Genomic DNA, 19,977 nt, shown 5'->3' with positions numbered 1-19,977 from the left:
ATTTGGGCTGAAATGGTGTACAGGGTTATGGGGGAAAGGCAGAAGATTGGCATTGGGTGCAGGCATGATAGGTTGAATGGTCTCCTGCCCACAACAATTCTGTGATTCTGTGAAAGGGGCAGCGGTTTAGGAGGGCAACTCACCTTCATCTTCTCAAGGGACATTTCGAGATGGGCAAGCATCCCTTGAGGAAATACAGAGTCTGTTCCACACATGAATTGTAACAGAATATTTCATTGCACCATGTTGTGTGACTCCATGAAATATCTAAGGTACAATTTAATTTTCAGCAACGATAGAAAATCAAATTAGCATCGGGGTTAAAGTTTCAGTTCACTGAATCCCTCAGCTCAATGATGCAATGCAATGATGTAATCAACGTTCCTGAAGTTTGTGTTTCTAGTCTGACAGCAATGCTCACTTCAAGAGATACTGTGACCCTAGGGGGTGTGGAGGAGATGTGGTGTTGGAATAGTCTCTGAAATAGCTAGGCTGGAGCTCCGATTGCTCAGATTTAGCTGGGTTGTACAGAGCTCTCCCAACACTGAGCAGGAGCAATTCTTCAGCCAATCTGAAAAGAGAGAGAAAAAAATGAAATCGCTATGGTAACTGGCAGGAGGTTTAGCACAGCTTCCTTTCAAAAAGAACCGTCAGAGCTTGTGACAGTGGGGAGAGGAGCGTTGATTTTGAAAACCTCTAGCAGATCAGGCTGAGTGCAAGCCCCTGATAAAGAGTGATGAGACTGAGGTGGTTTGGTTCTCTAGGGGCACAGCCCCACGGGGCTGGAGGGAAGATATGAAGGGGAGTTAACAAGGCTTGTGATTTTCAAATGATCTTTCCTTTGCAGGTTTAGTCCTCAAAGGCAGCTTCAGTGCGAATGGACTCTCAGAGATCACAATGAGGCTTGCTCGGACGTGGCAACTCAAGGCACTGAATTTTACACCGAAAGCCCAGCCTTCAAGATGTGGGTCCTGGGCCGGGAGCTCCAGGTTCTGGACAGTCTCCCCCCCATCCACAGCCACTTCAAACTGGGAATTTCCTGCTCTCCCGAGAGGGCAAGGTGGAGCCAGCCCCCACAGGGGGCAGGGGGACGCTCGGAGACCAGGATTGTGGGGGAAGAGGTGGCAAGTGAGGAGAGGTCCCAGGAAGACTGGGGAGCTGCAACAGAACCCCAGAAGCAAGAGGCTGGACCTGCGGAATTTTGTCTCCCTGCAGAATGTGGTGAGTTAATTCCCATGTTGCTGTTCCTGTGCACTTTGGAAATTGATTTGCACTTGTCCAAAACAAAAAGTCATGGTGCTTTTAAAGTTTAATGTTTGGGGATAGTAAGGATGTGTTTCAAACACTCATGAGAGAAGAAAGATTTCATCTCATCTCTGCTTTGTCAGCTGTCCGAAATCATTCCTGAATAAAATGAGCTGCAGCAAGAAGGCAGGGTGTTTAATCTGTGCAGCTACAGTTCAAAAGTAAAGCAACCAATTCTTATCCAGTATTGAGTGACAGCCTGTACATTCCAAATTGCCTGTGTGCTGTAAGCTTAAACTCTGCTTCCAGTTTTGCTTGTCCTGTCCCTCCTTTTAGTCCCCCTGCTCACCCCTATATAGTCTTTCCAATCTCAGATGCAGAAGGCCATTCAGTATTAATGTGCATCAAGGTGTGAACAAACTCCAGAAAAACCCATGAAGACAGCAGTTTCTCATTGAAATAAAGAGGGTGGGAAATAACCTGGCAGCCTATATTGTTCATTTTCACTCACTATTCACATGGAAAATGACTCGGTGATAATCAAATAGAAATGGAAACCCCATCAGAATCTGCACTGTTGAGGGAGATGGAATCAGGAATGTGTCACTGATTCTCAGATTGAGCAGCTCTGGTTTAGTCCAGTATGGTGAAGAATTAACTGTTGAATCTACACTCAGTATGATGGCTGCTGCTTGACCTGACATTAAGTTGATGGACTCACATGTCAATCAGTCACGATCTCTCCTAACCTGCTGCCTTTATTTTGTCCAATACATTCAGATGAAGATTATACCCTCCATGATGAAGCAACAAGGGCAGCTCTGGGCATCTTTTTTATCTCAGCCAAACATTCGACACATGGCTTATCAAGACCAGCTACTCCCAGAGAAGATCAGTTAGTGAGGTACACATTCTGCACTTGTGTTTGTGTGTGTGTTTGTTAATGTGTGTAACTCCACATTTGTGATAGTGTGTGTATATGTGAGTGTGAGTTACTGCATATATGTGGTAGTGTATTGGAGCGTGCATGTTTTGGCATTTGTAATTAACAAACGAGTTGAAGATTATCGGGAGTAACTGGGAATGTGGAGTGAAGGCTGCAGTCAGATCAGCTGTGATCTTGTTGAATGATGGAGACTTGAGGGGCCGAGTGGCCTATTCCTGCTCCTACTTCATGTATTTTGTATAATTGTGCTGGTGTGTGTTATTGTGCCTGTGTTGTAGCATTGTGTGTGTTATAGAGTGTGTTAGTGTGTGTGTTACCATGTGTGTTACTGTATCTGTGTTATCGTGAGTGTGTTAGTATGACTGTGCTGTAGCTTGTGTGTCTTATAGAATATGTATTCATGTTTGCATTGTGCTGCATATTAGTGTGTCAATGTTATAGCACACTCGTGTCAGAGATTGTGTGTTTATAGTGTGTGTTAGTGTTTGTGTAGTGCTGTGTGTTAGTTTATCTGTGTTTACAGTGTGTCTTAGTGTGCCTGTGTTAGTGTGCCTGTGTGTTAGTGTGCCTGTGTGTGTTAGTGTGCCTGTGTGTTAGTGTGTCCATGTTAGCACGTGTGTCACTGTGTCTGTGTTAGTGTGCCTGTCTGTGTTAGTGTGCCTGCGTTGGCACATGTGTTACTGAGTCTCTGTTAGTGTACCTGTGTGTGTTAGTGTATCCGAGTTAGCACGTGTGTTACTGTGCCTGTATTAGTGTGCCTGTGTGTGTTAATGTATCCGAGTTAGCACGTGTGTTACTGTGTCTGTATTCGTGTGCCTGTGTGTGTTAGTGTGTCCGTGTTAGTATGTGTGTCACTGTGTCTCTGTTAGTGTGCCTGTGTGTGTTAGTGTGTCCGTGTTAGCACATGTGTCACTGTGTCTGTATTAGTATGCCTGTGTGTGTTAGTGTGTCCATGTTAGCACATGTTACTGTGTCTGTATTAGTGTGCCTGTGTGTGTTAGTGTGTCCGTGTTAGCACGTGTGTCACTGTGTCTGTATTAGTGTACCTGTGTGTGTTAGTGTGTTCGTGTTAGCACGTGTGTTACTGTATCTGTATTAGTGTGCCTGTGTGTGTTAGTGTGTCCGTGTTAGCACGTGTGTTACTGTGTCTGTGTTAGTGTGCCTGTGTGTCAGTGTGTCGGTGTTACACGTGTGTCACTGTGTCTGTATTAGTTTGCCTGTGTGTGTTGGTGTGTCCATGTTAGCATGTGTGTCACTGTGTCTGTGTTAGTATACCTGTGTGTGTTAGTGTGTCCGTGTTAGCACGTGTGTTACTGTGTCTGTATTAGTGTACCTGTGTTTGTTAATGTGTCCGTGTTAGCACGTGTGATACTGTGTTTGTATTAGTGTACCTGTGTTTGTTAGTGTGTCCGTGTTAGCACGTGTGTCACTGTGTCTGTGTTAGTGTACCTGTGTTTGTTAGTGTCCGTGTTAGCACGTGTCACTGTGTCTGTATTAGTGTGCTTGTGTTTGTTAGTGTGTACGTGTTAGCACATGTATCTCTGTGTCTGCGTTAGCGTGCCTGTATGCATTCCAGTGTTACAGTATGCATGTATTACAGTTCTAGTGCATGCATCTTAGCATGTGTGCATAGTAATCATGTTAGTGTATGCATGTTAACGTGTACGTATTAGTGTGTTATCACAGGACTAGCCTCCATTCTGAGAGCCTTGTACTTTATAAAGAAACTTGCCTTTCATTTTAATTGCTCGTCAAATGGAATTAAACACAGCATGCTTTCTCTTGCCTTTTGAAGGCTGAAGAATGAAAAGATTCCTCTAGTATCAATTAGATACAGTGTTATTAATGTTCAGAATTTTAAAATATGTAAAAATTATTACTCTCATCAGCCTTGGCTCAGTGGTAGCACTCTGAGCTCTGAGTCAGAAGGTCATAAGTTTGAACATGTAAACCAGGCTGACTGAGCCCTGCATTGGTGAAGGGCTAAAGTTCGGACCAGTTATCAGCACAACTCACTTCTGCTATCACAGGTAAATGTAAAAAACCCCAGGCAACTACTTGAGAGCTTCTCCCAGTGACTTAGTGATATTTAACTCTCAACCAGTATCTGGGAAATACATCATCTGTTTATTAAATCACTTTGCTTTGCGAACATTGACTGATACATTAGCAACGTGACTCTGGTTCAGAAGTATGTCATTGGCTGAGAAGTGTTGTGTTGTGGCCGGGTGAGGGGCATTGCTGAATTTATGAAAAGCTGGGATAAAAGTGCCAGCAAGGATGCTGTATGTGCAGTGGATGATTTGGAATGTTTCATTTTCTGTATGCTGTGGTCTTTTTCACTGCCCGTTTCTGCATGTATATCAGCAATAGCTCCAAATGCCACTCCAGAGCTTTAACCTCGGCAAAAACACTGAGGAGGGAGGGAAGGAGGAAAAGCATCCTACCCAGACCTACCCCCTAACCTGTAACTTGCATTTGCCGTGGCCAATCCACCTAGCATGCACATCCCTGGAGACTATGGGCATGTTAGCATGATCAATCCACCTAACCTGCACATCTTTGGACAGTGGGAGAAAACCAGAGCACACGGAGGAACCCCATGATGAGAATGTCCAAACTCCACAGAGACAGTCTCCTGAGGCGGGAATTGAACCCGGGTCCCTGGTGCTGTGAGGCAATAGTGCCAACCATGGTGCTTTCCCTAGATGCAGAGCTTGAAATGAAAGGGATGAAAAGACCTCAGAATCAAACCAAGGGCAGCAACAGACTCAGGAAAAAAAGCAACAGAAAACACTGGAAATAACCAGTGGGGCATTGCACTATCTGTGGACAGAGAGAAACAGAAAGTGGGGAACGTGGAAAGGGATCAAAGAGCAGGCGGGGTTTGTAATGGGGTGAAGGGCATGATGAAGTCAATGATAGCGCAGGATAAAGACAGTGGGAATGGGGAGCAAAAGAGACATAACAGGAGTCTAAGGGAGGTGTGAATGGCAAGGTTCACTTCTGCCTTCCACATCAAGGGATGGTCAGGCAGGTTCAAGGGAGGCTGAAGAGCGAGTCACCCTGGGCATCATGATACAGGAGAGAGATGAGTGAGAACCAAACTGAAAATTGGGAGGAGTTGGGAGTAGGTGTTTCAGGAGGAAGAGGAGATGAACATTGTCCTTAGTTTCCAAGCTGCTCCTAGAGCAGTGAATAATCATACAAAGCTTGATGGGAAAGTAAGCTCTGAGGATGACACAGAAGCTGCATAGACAGCTTGAACAGAGATGGGAGCAGCTGGAGTATAATGTGAGGAGTTGACAAATTAATGTGAGGAGGTGACAAATTTTGGTAGGAAAAATCCAAAAAGGAAGAATATTTTTAAATGGTAATCAAATGGGATTTTGATGTCCTGGGATGAAAAACATAAAGTTATCATACAGGAGAACAATTACAAGGGCAAATAGCATGTTGGCCTTTATTGCAAGGAGATTGGAGTACAGATTAGAGAAGCCTTACCACAATTATATAGGGAGATTGATGTGACCATACTTGTAGCAACATGTCTCCATATTTGCAAAAAGATGGGATGTCAATGAAGACTCATTGAGAGATTGATATTCTCTGAGTTTTGAAGAAACAGAGGTGATACAAAACCTATCAGAGTATGAGAGGCTTTGGATAAGCAGACATGGAGAGGTTGTTTCCAAGGCTGGAGTGGTTCGAACATGGTGAGTGAGGGTGAGAGTGCTATCTCAGGATAAGGGATCGACTATTTTGGATTGTAATTCAAGAAATGTTTTCACTCAGAGGGGTTATGAGCCATAGAGTCATAGAGTCTTGGAGATGTCCAGCACGGAAACAGACCCTTCGGTCCAACCCGTGCATGCCGACCAGATATCCCAAACTAATCTAGTCCCACCAGCACCTGGCCCATATCCCTCCAAACCCTTCCTATTCGTATACCCATCCAAATGCCTTTTAAATGTTGCAACCACTTCCTCTGGCAGCTCATTCCATACACATACCACCCTCTGCGTGAAAAAGGTTGCCCCTTGGGTCTCTTTTATATCTTTCCTCTCTCACCCTAAACCTTTAGTTCTGGACTCCCCCAACCCAGGGAAAAGACCTTGTCTATTTATCCTATCCATGCCCCTCATGATTTTATAAACCTCTATCAGGTCACCCCCTCAGCTTCCGACGATCCAGGGAAAACAGCTCCAGCCTATTCAACCTCTCCCTATAACTTAAATCCTCCAACCCTGGCAACATCCTTGAAAATCTTTTCTGAACCCTTTCAAGTTTCACAGCATCTTTCCAACAGGAAGGAGACCAGCATTGCACACAATTTTCAACAGCGGCCTAACCAATGTCTTGTACAGCCACAACATGGCCTCCCAACTCCTGTACTCAATACTCTGACCAATATAGGAAAGCATACCAAACGCCTTCTTCACTATCCTATCTACCTGCGACTCCACTTTCAAAGAGCTATGTACCTGCACACGAAGAGCTCTTTGTTCAGCAACACTCCCTAGGACCTTACCATTAAGTGTATAAGTCCTGCTAAGATTTGCTTTTCGGCACGGTGGCACAGTGATTAGCACTGCTGCCTCACAGCACCAGAGACCCGGGTTCAATTCCCGCCTCAGGTGACTGACTGTGTGGAGTTTGCACATTCTCCCCGTGTCTGTGTGGGTTTCCTCCAGCTGCTCCGGTTTCCTCCCACAGTCCAAAAATGTGCAGGTTAGGTGAATTGGCCATGCTAAATTGCCCGTAGTGTTAGGGCAGGGGTAAATGTAAGGGAATGGGTCTGGGTGGGTTGCGCTTTGGCGGGTCGGTGTGGACTTGTTGGGCCGAAGGGCCTGTTTCCACACTGTAAGTAATCTAATCTAATCAAAATGCAACACTTCACATTTATCTAAATTAAGCTCCATCTGCCACTTCTCAGCCCATTGGCCCATTTGATCAAGATCCCGTTGTACTCTGACATAACCTTCTTCGCTGTCCACTACACTTCCAATTTTGGTGTCATCAGCAAATTTACTAACTGTACCTCTTATGCTCACATCCAAATCATTTATTTAAATGATGAAAAGTAATGGACTCAGCACCGATCCTTGTGGCACTCCACTGGTCACAGGCCTCCAGTCTGAAAAACAACCTTCCATCACCATTCTCTGTCTTCTACCTTTGAGCCAGTTCTGTATCCAAATGGCAAGTTCTCCCTGTATTCCATGAGATCTAACACTTCTCACCAGTCCCCAGGGGGAACCTTGTCGAACGCCTTACTGATGTCCATAGCGATCACATCTACTGCTCTGCCCTCTTTGTTACTTCAAAAAACTCAATCAAGTTTGTGAGCCATGATTTCCCATGCACAAAGCCATGTTCTTTGGGATTCTCAAATCCAAGAGTTGTGGGTGTACATTCACTGTGCGGGTATCACATTCTCTTAGGGAATTAGAGTGAGAGCAGAGAGCACTCAAGGTTCTTTGTGATTGCTTTCTGTTCCTTATTCTTGTGTTCTCAGAAGGGTGACCGTAGAAAATTATGTTTGGTGATGTGGCCATGTTAAAACTGGGAGTGAGGACATTCACCGACAATATTCGAATCTGAATATACAAATGTGGATGTTGTGACAGGAAAGAATTAAAGGATTTTTGTTCGGGGGCAAGAGGATGGAAAGTAGAAGACAAAAATGCTGTTTAAATAGAGAGAATGCTGTTGAGTGAACTGGGACTTCATCTCTCCATCAACAAAGGAAGATAGCAGCTGTAGATGTGTTGCCTTCTCATACCATGGTAAGAGATATCTCAAAACGACTGGAACAGAATCAGAAAGGGTGTTGGAAAATCCAATAATGGTGATCCTATTGAGAACTAAATGCTACTTAGGAAGTACTGGGAGTGAGAAACTCAATTTAAGGGTAATAATGTTTGGCTTATTGCCTGAAGAATGTGCAAACTGGCAGAGAGGTAAACATCAGGAGAATGAACACGCAGCTAAAAGGTTGGTGGGAAAAGTAGGTGGTCCTTTTTAATGATGATTGGGATCAGGAAGGAACAATGCTGATGGGATATGTTCCACCTGAAGCAGAATGAAACCAATGTTCCACACAAAGAAGGTGGTTGGGAGATGGGAAAATTAAAGAAGCCTAAATATAAACAAGATGGCAAAGTTGTGCAACTGGATAGACAAAATTATGGAATTGTCACAGTACAGAGGAGGCCATTTGGACCATAAGCAAATAAGCAAGTCCGATAGTTCCATTTTTCTACCTTCTCTCTGTTGCAAAGCAATTCTTTCTTTTCAGAAAATAATCCAATTCGTTCTTGAAAGTCTCAATTGTACTGAAGACTAAAGCATTACAGAAATGGCCAGGGAGTAATTATAAAACAGAGTGAACAGACATGGTTAAAATAAAGAGAGAAAAATAGTGATTAAAAATGTACTAAGGTGTCAGGATGGCAATTTGGGGAAATGGATTTAATAATACATTGTGAACAACTTGATATAATTGGGATTATAGAAATATGGCTACAGAGAAACCCGGAACTGAAATTAAATATTGTTGAGATTAAATATTTTGAAAAGATAAGAAAATGGGAGGTAAAATAGCTGTGCTGTCAGAGGTAGTAGAACATATGACACAGCCACCAACAAGCTAGTGAATCCCTTGTCTAAAAGAAAAAAAGTACCCCTGCAATAAATGGTGTAATCCACAGATCTCTGAACTGTGCAATAGGCAGGCAGTAAGGGGTGGTATTGGTGGAGAACGATGCATGTAAACAAGAGAAAATTGCTGAAACTCTAATAATAATCTTGGCTGGAGTTTGGGGGCTGGGCTTGTTTCAACAACCCGAGAATTAAGTAGTCAGAAGAGAGAGGTAAATGGGAGGGATATGGCAATGGAGGGATATGGCAATGGAGGGATATGGCAATGGAGGGATATGGGGACTAGTTACATAGAGTAGAAAGAAGCTCAAACACGGAGGATTTGGCAATGGATATAATAATGAGGAATGAATCAAAATAGATGTAGAGAATTAAAAGTAGAAGGCTATTGAGGTGATCATAGTACAATCATAATAATTGAGGGAAAAACGGATGAAATAATTGACGATTGTGTTGGATTTTATTAGCAGGGGGATTGAGTTTAGGAGCCACGAGGTTATGCTCCAGCTGTATAGAGCCTGGGTTGGAATGTTGTGTTCAGTTCTGGTCGCCTCATTATAAGAAGGATGTGGAAAGCTTTAGAGAGGGTGCAGAGGAGATTTACCAGGATGCTGCCTCAACTGGAGGGGATGTCTTATGAAGAAAGGTTGAGAGAGCTAGGGCTTTTCTCATTGGAGCGAAGGAGGATGAGAGGTGACTTGATAGAGGTGTACAAGATGATGAGAGGCATAGATAGAGTGGATAGCCAGAGACTTTTTTCCTAGGGCAGAAATGGCTATAATGAGGGGCCATAATTTTAAGGTGATTGGAGGAAGATTTTTGGGGTGATGTCAGAGGTTAACACAGAGAGTGGTGGGTGCATGGAATACCCTCCCAGCAGTGGTAATAGAGTCAGATACATTAGGGACATCTAAGTGACTTTTGGATAGGCACATGGAAGATAGGGAAATGAAGAGTATGTAGATTAATTTGATCTTAGAGTAGGATAAAAGATCAGCATAACATCGAGGGCTGAAGGGCCTGCACGGTACTGTAATGTTCAATGTCCTATGTTCAGTAACAAAGTCCTGACTAATAGGTTGCAGTATGATGAAATATTCCCCACTTGCCTGGATAACTGCAGTCCCACTCAAGAAGCTTGACACCATCCAGCACAAAGCAGCCTGCTTAATTGGTACCACATTCACAGCATCCATTCCTCCATCACTGAAGCTCAGAAGCCGCACTGCAGAAATTCACCAAAGATCCTCAGACAGTACCATCCAAATCCATGACCACTTCCATCTAGATGCATGGGAACACCACTGCCTACAAGTTCCCCTCCAAGTCGCTCACCATCCTGACTTGGAAATATATCAGTATCATTGGTGTCACCCCCAACAGAAATATATTCAGCGTCATCGGTAAAAGTCCTGGAATTCCCTCCCTAAGGGTACTGTTTGTCAACCTCCAGCACACGGATTTCGGTGGTTTAAGAAGACAGCTCACCATCACCTTCTCAAGGGCAACTACAGACAGGCAATGAATACTGACCAACCAGTGATGTCCACATCCTGCAAGAGAATAAAAAGGTTTGAGGAATGGAACATGGAAAAATTGAATGCTAACAATATTGTCAAACAATGTGGAACAACACGGGAAAAAAATAATAAAAGTACTGTTCAGTCGAGTTCATGAAAAATATACCAAAAGAGAAAATGCAAGAAAATCTCAGCAGTCTGGCAGCATCTGTAAGGAGAGAAAAGAGCTGATGTTTAGAGTCTAACTGACCCTTTGACTCGAAACGTCAGCTCTTTTCTCTCCTTACAGATGCTGCCAACCTGCTGAGATTTCCAGCATTTTCTCTTTTGGTTTCATATTCCAGCATCCGCAGTAATTTGCTTTTATCATGAAAAATATATTCTGCTTAAAAAGAGCAAACTGAACATTAATGAGAGATGATGAATTAAAATGAGACTTACTTTGCCACCAATGTTGCAAAAGAAGGATCCTGTTAATCACAACATCACCAACACAGATGAGTTACACAGGATTGATCAGAGGTGTTTACAGCACATTGTAACAGAGGGATGGCAGGGCTGATAGGGCACATAGTTCACCTCCAGGACATATGCCTTGCCAGAGTGGTAGTCATAGAAGAACAACACCTCTGAATGACAAAAAATTAAAAGGCTGGCCAAAGCAGATCTGGCAAAGTATATTTAAGTAGGGCAAATGGTGGAATCTTGCTGTGCATTGAAGCACATGGGACTGAAGGAAGTAATCCTAAATAACTATGTTTCTAGCACGACTTTCATGATCTCAGGATGTCTGAAACTGCTTTATATCTACTGAACATAACAACTGGGAGCAGGATCAGGCCATTTGATTCTTTGAAGCTGCTCCATTATTCAATAGGGTCTTGGCTGATCTGATTGTCAACTTAAATATCCTTTCCTGTCTATCCTCAATGACCACAACTCATCTGTAGATCAGAAAATCTATCTCATTTAGCTTTGAATATATTCAACAACTGAGATTCTTATCGCTGGAGAAGAGAATTCCAAAGGGTTATGATTATCTGAGAGAACAAATAGTGCCTCGTCTTTGTGTTAAATGACTTTACTCTTAAACTATGTTTCTCAACTACCCCGCAAGAGAAATTATCGTTCCAGCATGGGCTCTGTCAAGACCTCTCACAATATAGCACAGCAATCCATTTGCCTAATTACTAGTTATGCCTGATGCTAGCATTTTGTGATTCGTGTACAAAGAGATCCACAACCTCCTATACAGAAGCATTGTACAGTCTATATTCAATTAAATAATTTGCTCCTTTTCCCTGTTCTTCCTGTCAACTCACATTTTCCTACATTCTACTCCATTGCCAATTTTGTTTTGCCCATTCACTTTAACATACCTTTATCCCTTTGTAGACTCTGTACACCCTCCTAGCAACTTGCTTTCCTATTTGTCTTGGCTATATCAGCAAATGTGGCTATAAAAAGCTCCATTCCTTCGCCAACTCATTAACATAGATTGAGGTCCATGAGGAAAAAAAGCAAACATTTTCCCTTGTGATAGAGGTTATTGACTGCTCAATCATCTTCACCTCCCTGAGTACCATAACCTCTTAATATGTGTGACATCTTCTCGAATGTCTTTTGGACATGCAAATACATGACATCTAATAGTCTCCATTTATCTACCCTTGCATGCTACATACTCAAATAACTCGTAGTACATTTTTCAAGCACAATTTTCTTTTCAACAATACCACATTGACTCTGTTCTGATTTTCTAAAGGTCCTGCTAATACGTCCTTAATAATGGATTTGTGTATTTTCCCTGAGATGCGTGTTAGGCTAACTGACCTGTAGCTACCTGCTTTTTGCCTCTTTCCTTTCTTGAACAGAGATATTATATTTTCTTTGATTCAGTTCATCAGGCTTTTTTCCAGACTTTTTTCCATGATTCCTGATGAAGGACTCTGGCTCAAAACGTCGATTTTCCTGCTCTTCGGATGCTGCCTGATCTGCTGTGTTTTCCCAGCAACACACTCTCAACACTGATCTCCAGCATCTGCAGACCTCACTTTCTCCTAGCCCCAGTTCTATGATTTGGCAGGACAACTCTCTGACATTATTGATCCTCTGCCAGTTTGTCCCAGAAATTATTACCTTTGTGGTTCTCCTTTCTGATTTAGCCTCTACACTCTACACCCCCATAACAGAATCTCCTTCTTACTCCCATCTTTGTATTTGGTACTTACATGTACCAGGATGTCTGCACCTTTCGCTCTTACGCCAAGGTCCTTTAAACCACCAAAGAGGCGTCCTTCACTCTGGCACTGAGCAGGCAACACTGTCTTTGGGACTCATACTCTTGGCTGTGAGTCAAACCAAGAGAGAACAGTTTCTGTACAACTAGCTAGTCTGGACTTTCCTGACTATCACATTCCTCTATACTCCCTACCTTCAATACGTTCAATACCCCAACTTCAAAGCCTTGGTTCAAAAATAGACAAAAGAGCTGAATTCCAGAGGAGAACTAAGAGTGACAGTTCTTGACATCAAGGCTGCATTCGACTAAGCGTGGTATCAAGAATCAGTGGTTATCAGGGGGCAAACTCTCCACTGGTCAGAATCATACCTGACACATAGAAAGGTGGTTGTGGCTGTTAGAAGTCAGCTATCTCAGCTCCAGGACATCTCTGCAGGAGTTCCTCAGTGTTCCTAGGTTCAACCATCGTCAGCTGCTTCAACAATAACTTTCCTACCACCTTAATGTCAGAAGTGGAGATGTTCACAGATAATTATATAATGTTCAGCAACTCCTTAGATACTGAAGCTGTCCATGTTCAAAAACAGCAAGATGTGACAACATTCAAGCTTCGGCTGGGAAGTGGTAAGTAATATCCATGCCACTAAAATGTCACATAATGACAATTTCCAATAAGAAAGAATCTAATCACCATCCATTAGCATTCAATGGTGTTACCATCACTGCATCCCCCACTATCAACATCCTGGGGGTTATCATTGACCAGAAACTCAACAGAACTAGCCATATAACATAATGACTACAATACCAGGTAGGCTAGAAATCCTGCGGTGAGTAATTCACCTCCTGACTCCCCAAAGCCGGTCCACCATGTACAAGGCAAAAGTCAGGAGTGTGATGGAATACACTATTCTTGCCAGGATGAATGTAACCCCATAAACACTAAACAAGCTTGATACCAATGAGGACAAAGCAGCCCACTGGATCGTTGTTCCCTGCTCCCTGTCTCGGACTGTTCCTTATCTTGAGAAAGGACAAAACATCATCTCTAACTGCACCGAATGCTCTCACTCACCAAGTTCCCAAGTTAGGTAGTCTGTTGAAGCTGTCTTCCACCTTTATGTTATTTAGTAGTATGAAATGCAAATTGATTGCAAATAGAACGGGAGTGTAGGAAACCTGACAGTTAATTTGCAAGTAACAAAAACCCATAAACAGCAATGTTATAATGACCAGATAATTTGTTTTTTATTTGTGATGCTGATTGAGGGATAATCACCAACCAAGACACCAGGGAAAACTGCTGTACTCTTCCAGGAGAAAAGCGTAAAACGAAGGAGAATGTGGACAGAAGTCAGAAAAATAATTGAGAAGGCAAAGAGGTTCTGTGCTATCAGATTATCATTGAATATGTGAAAAAGAAGCAAAATATTCTATTCACATATAAATTAAAAAACTAAACGTTAGAATTAAAATAGAGGAACTAAGGAGCAGACAGGATCTAATCAAAGATGGTGAAAGCATAAATTTAGAGATATTAATTAAGTACTTTACTTCACTATTTACTGACAGATGGATTATAATTTCTACCATTAATTGAGACTTTGGAAGCAAAGATTCAAATTCTAAATCTTGTGGATGACATCTAATTTGGCGATGGTGGGTGGGAGGATGGAATCAACTCAGGGGCAGTGCAATATGTGATAAGAAGATATGAACATAGATCCAGGGTGGAGAAATTCCGGCAAATGATGTACAGTCCAATAAAACTGAGATATTTCATTCCCAGGAAAGAAAATCAAGAGGTTGCTCCCCACTTACAATCATAGGATCATTGAACTATTACAGAACAGCAGGTGGACATTCATCCCATCAAATCCATGCCAGCTCTCTGTACAGAAACTTGCTGCCGTTGTCCACTTTTCCTTCCGGAGTCCTCTCCGTTTTTTTTAACCAGTTCCCATTACATTTCTTCTTGAAATCATTCATTTTCACTTCCACTGCTCTGGTCCAACTGGCTGTGAAAGTCACTTCCTCTTCATATGCTCCTTTCATACGTCCTGGTTCATTCACATTGACTCCACAGCCAAGAAAAGCACACCAATGCCTCTAATTCCTCAGGAGGTGAAGGAACTTCGACATGTCCACAATGACTCTTGCCAATTTTTAATGATACACCATAGAAAGCATTCTATCCAGATACATCACAGCTTAGTATGGCAACTGCTCTGCACTGACTCTGACTACACTTCCCGCTGCCTCGAGAAAACAGCTAATTTAATCAATGACCCCTCCAACCCCAGTTAAGCACTCGTCCAAGACACCAGGGAAAACTGCTGTGCTCTTCCAGGAGCACAGAGAGAGCCAGAGAGAGGACACAAAAGTTTGAAAGCTTGGACCAACATTTTCAAGCACAGCTCCTTCCTCGTTGTTGTCAGACTTTTGAATGGACATCTCTTATCTTAGAGTTGAGCTTTCTCTGCACCTTCTCTGTAGCTGTAACACATGTTTTGTTCTATTACCCTGATGTACTTGTACAATTAATGATTTGTCTGGATAGCAATCAAAACAGTACTTTTCACTGTGTCACGGTACATGTGACAATATTAAATCAAATCCAATCAAAACAAAATCAAAAACAGTGTCCCTGCTGCTGGGACAATCAGTGAAGAGCTTTTCTTTGTCTTCCTTATCCAAACCTGTCAAATTCCTGTCCACCAGCTTCTCCAGCAAAATTCTGTCATTCAATTCCATCATCCCTGGACCCATTCTGATAAATCTCCTACTCAGTCTCTCTGACTCACTCACATCCTTCCTAAAATGCGATGGCCAGAACTGCATAAAATACTCTAGTCAGAGCCTAAACAGTTTTATAAAGATTCAGCACAGCATCCCTGCTTTTGTAATCGATATTGAGAATGTGTTGCTGGAAAAGCACAGTAGGTCAGACAGTATCTGAGGAGCAGGAGAATTGACATTACGGGCCCGATGCTGCCCAACCTGCTGCGCTTTTCCTGCAACACACTCTCAACTCTGATCTCCAGCATCTGCAGGCCTCACTTTCTCCTTTTGTAATCGATGTCTCCGTTTATGAAGAGCTTGATCCCATCAGCTTTACGAACCACACTCTTTATATGTCCTTCTACTATCTAAGATTGACATAAATGAGCTCCCAGGATACACTTAGTCTCAAGCCAAGGAGCCTACTCCTGCCTTTAATTTATCTGTCCCTGGAAACTCTACAGAGTTGTCACATTAAATCTATGTTACCGGCCTCTGTCTTTTCTGTCATCATCTCACACTTCTCTCTTTTAAGTAACATCTGCCACATATATTGTCACTGTGCTCTAATATCCTAATTATTTATATATATCCAAAAAACAATGGTCCTAGCGCTGATCCTTAGGGAACATCTATATTCCAGACTAAAAAAAAACCATTCACCATCACTCACTCTTTCTTTCCATAAGACTAATTTTTTTCCAGTTAGATACTGACCCTTCTATTCAACCAGACTTTTATATGATACTTTGTCAAATCCTTTCTTCAAATCCATATCAGCCACATCCATTAGAATCCCTTCATCAGTCTCCTCTATAAACTCAACAAAATATAAGTCTGTAAGTTAGCTCGCTGAGCTGGAAGGTTTGTTTCCAGACATTGTCACCGTACTAGGTAACATCACCAGTGAGAGTCTCTGGTGAAGTGCTGGTGGTATTTATAGGTCTTGGTTGCTTAAGGTGGGTGATATCATTTCCAGTTCATTTCTTCAAGGGAAGATAGATGGGATCTAAATCAATGTGTTTATTGATGGAGTTCTGGTTAGAATGCCATGCCTCTAAGAATTCTCATGCGTGTCTTTCTTTTGCCTGTCCTAGGATGTGTGTGTTGTCCCAGTCAAAGTGGTGTCCTTCTTTGTCTGTATTTATGGAAACTAGTAAGGGTGGGTCATGTCTTTTGGTGGCCAGTTGGTGTTCATGTATCCTGGTGGCAAGTTTCCTGCTAGTTTGTCCGATGTAGTGTTTTTTACAGTTCTTGCATGGTATCTTGTAAATAAACACATTGACTTAGATCCTATCTACCTTCCCTTGAAAAAAGAGCCGGAAATGGCATCACCCACCTTAAGAAACCAAGACCTACAAATAGAGCCTCTCACTGATGACGTTACCTAGCATGGTGATGAAACGTCTGAAAACAAACCTGCCAGCTCAGCGAGCTAACTTACAGAATTATCATCAACCTGAGCTGCAAATCTTCTCAAAAATCACTATCATCAAAATATTTCATCAGATTAGTCAAGCACAATCTGCCTTTTACAAATCTATGTTAACACTCCATTATTAATTCTAATCTCTTCAAGCCATTGATTTTTCCCTGGTGATCATTTTAAGAAATCTGACCCATACTGATGTTAAACTCACAGCCTGTAGGCATGTCGTCCCCCCACTTTCTTGTATAAAGTGAAACATGCACAATGTTACAATTGGAAGATATTCTGTTAACTGCAGCTCCCCCACCCCTGCCTTCAGCACCCCAGAATGAAAGCTATTCACCCAGTCTAAGTACAGCAGCCTTTCCAAGCATCTACTTCCACTTCATCCTATAGCTTTGCCTGCTCTGCTTCCAACAACATTGTCAGCATCTTCTTCCTCACTGACACAAAGTATTTATTACATATTCTAGCCTTGCACAGTGCCTCCAAATCCTAATTCAATTTCGTTATTCCTAATAGGCTCCATCTGCCTCTTACCACCTGCTTACTAATTCAATGTTGGTAGAAAGCTTTTAATGTCCCTTTTATGTTAACTGTCATTCCATTCACATCTCCTCTTTGCCAATCTTACTTTCTTCTTCATATCCTCCCTCAACTTACTGTACTTACCTGGTTATCTCATTTGAGTGGAATCACACACTCTGGTGTTTTATTTTATTTTATCATTTTCTATACAACTCTCATCATTCAAGAAGCCCTCTTTTTCCTTCTAGCCATTGCTGGAACATACATAGCCATTTCTGAAGTACTGATTCTTTCCAGTTCACCGTAGTTGCGTTTGAGCTTTCCCTGTCAACCTTTAGTTGCACTTTACCCTGGCTGCATTTTCACCTCACCTCTTTGAAGTTAGCTATCCTCCAAATAGGAAGTTCCACTTGTTTTGTTCCTGCCTTCTCTTTGCTGCTAATCTAAAGCTTATGATATAATGATAATGAGGTTCTAAACAAGGGAATGGAGATATTTTCTACAATCATGGGTGGGCATATATGACTATGTTCAAATTCCTGACCCATGTGGCAACTACAGATGCTTCATGTGTGTAAGAGGTGTCTTCTGCCAATTGGTTCTCAGGTTCAGAATTGAACTGGAAGGCAATTGGAGTTTCATGGATGGTATGTTCCAGATGGTGGTCAGTCCACAGGTGGAGAGAGATCAGGATGGTAGATCGGCAACTATTTGGAACAGTCTTCAGGGTGTGCGTCTCTCTGAAACTCAGTATTGGAGAGTCCTGGGGATGATGTTCTCCTGAATATGTTTAGTCTAAACCATTAGGCAAGGCTCTATATCAAGGAGAACAGTGCAGATTGAAAATACAATCTTTGCTCAAGATTTAATTGTCAGGATGCTAGACAGCCAGATGTGTAGAGTTGCACAATGTGTTGCCACCCTTGGGGCTAGATTAGAGTGGTGCTGGAAAAGCACAGCAGTTCAGGCAGCATACGAGGGGCAGTAAAATCGATGTTTCGGGCAAAAGCCCTTCGGTGCTGAGGTAAAGGATATCATGGCGAGGGTGCAAATTATTCCGCTGAGGGAGGGGAATGAGCCAGAAGATGCAGGATATATTGGTCCACTTCACCTATCTTATTCAAAGAACAAAGCACAGGATCAGGCCTTTTGGCCTATCAAGACTGCACCGATGCATGACATCTTTCGAAAGAAATACCTTAACACAAAGGGTGGGTCGGATGTGGAATGAACTGCCAGAGGAAGTGATGGATGCAGGTACAGTTACAACATTTAAAAGACATTTGGACAGGTGCATGAATAGGAAAGGTTTGGAGGGATACAGGCTACACTCAGTAAGTGGGACTAGTGTAGGTTAGGAAACTTGGTCGACATGAGCGAGTTGGATTAAAGGTCTGTTTCTGTGCTATGCCCTCTAGTTTTGGATCCCCTACCCTGTGGAAAAGCCCTTGGCTACTCAACTTATCTATGTCTCTGATGATTTTATAAATCTCTATAAGGTCACCCCTCAGCCTCCTGTTCGCCAGCCTATTCTTATAAGTCAAATTCAAAGAACTAGACTTCTATGAAGAATTTTGAGCCCCTTATCCTGAGAAATACTGGCAATGGAGATGGTCCAGATAAAGTTCACTAGATTGGACCTGGGTATGGAGAGAGTTTCTTATGAGGTGAGGATGAGCAGACTGGGCTTATGCTCATTGGAGTTGAGAAGAATGGGGGAGAGACTTATTGAAACATACAAGATTCTTAGGGGGCTTTACAGGGTAGATACAAGGCAGTTATTTCCCTATTTGGGAGAGTCTATAGTCAAAGGGCACAATCTCAGAGTCATAGGTCACCCATTTAAGACAGATGGGGAGAGTATTTTTCCTCAGAGGGAACTTAATCTGTGAATTCTTTACTGCAGAAAGCTGCAGAGGCTGTGTTCATTAATGTTCAAAGGCTCACCTATTTAGATTGTTATTCAGTAAAGGAATCAAGGGTATTGGGGAAAAAGGCAGGAGGCTAGAGTTAGAATTATGAGATCAGCCAGCTCTATCGGTCACATAGCCTTCTTCTATTCCTACCTCTTATAGTCTGATGAAGATGACACAATCGCCAAATGTGTGCGAAGTCATGAGTGCTTATAGCTAATTGTGGCTTATCTTTGAAGTATCAACGACTTAAAGTGAAATTCATCCTTTAATTTGAAATGTTCTTCACCTTATTATGTTAACATTTAAATTCTGTCAATTTTAGTCGGTGTACTCCCGTGACAGTTGTCCAGCAGTTTTCCTTCTGTTGGTTTCCTTTCTTTTAATAAGTTATCCTTCTACACAGAAATCATAACTAAAAGGTGGGAGTGAGGCCATAAAGGGCTTGAGAACAAGGACAAGAATGACGAGAACGAGGGTAGGTCCGATCAAGGACAGTAGTGGGAGACTGTGTATTGAGTCGGAAGAGATAGGAGAGGTTTTTTTTTTAGATTAGATTAGATTAGATTACTTACGGTGTGGAAACAGGCCCTTCGGCCCAACAAGTCCACACCGACCCGCCGAAGCGCAACCCAACCCATTCTCCTACAGTGTGGAAACAGACCCAACACGTCCACACCGAACCTCCGAACAACAACCTACCCAGACCC

The 19,977-nt window shown here is 42.5% G+C and overlaps 1 protein-coding gene across 1 annotated transcript in view; it reads left to right on the top strand.

Moving 5' to 3' along the window:
- The first annotated feature begins 553 nt into the window (after positions 1-553).
- LOC122561437 (dynein axonemal heavy chain 3-like) overlaps positions 554-19,977 on the top strand; it is a 466,282-nt gene continuing 446,858 nt past the window's right edge. The window contains exons 1-2 of the mRNA XM_043713180.1: positions 554-1,221; positions 2,026-2,149. Of these exons, the coding sequence (XP_043569115.1) occupies positions 963-1,221; positions 2,026-2,149 (383 nt within the window). The 5' untranslated portion in view covers positions 554-962. The remainder of the gene's footprint in view (positions 1,222-2,025; positions 2,150-19,977) is intronic.

Source organism: Chiloscyllium plagiosum, chromosome 23, assembly GCF_004010195.1.
Source record: "Chiloscyllium plagiosum isolate BGI_BamShark_2017 chromosome 23, ASM401019v2, whole genome shotgun sequence".
Lineage (NCBI taxonomy): Eukaryota > Metazoa > Chordata > Chondrichthyes > Orectolobiformes > Hemiscylliidae > Chiloscyllium > Chiloscyllium plagiosum.
Note: the sequence above shows the minus strand (reverse complement) of the source record. Positions and strands in the feature narration are given on the sequence as shown.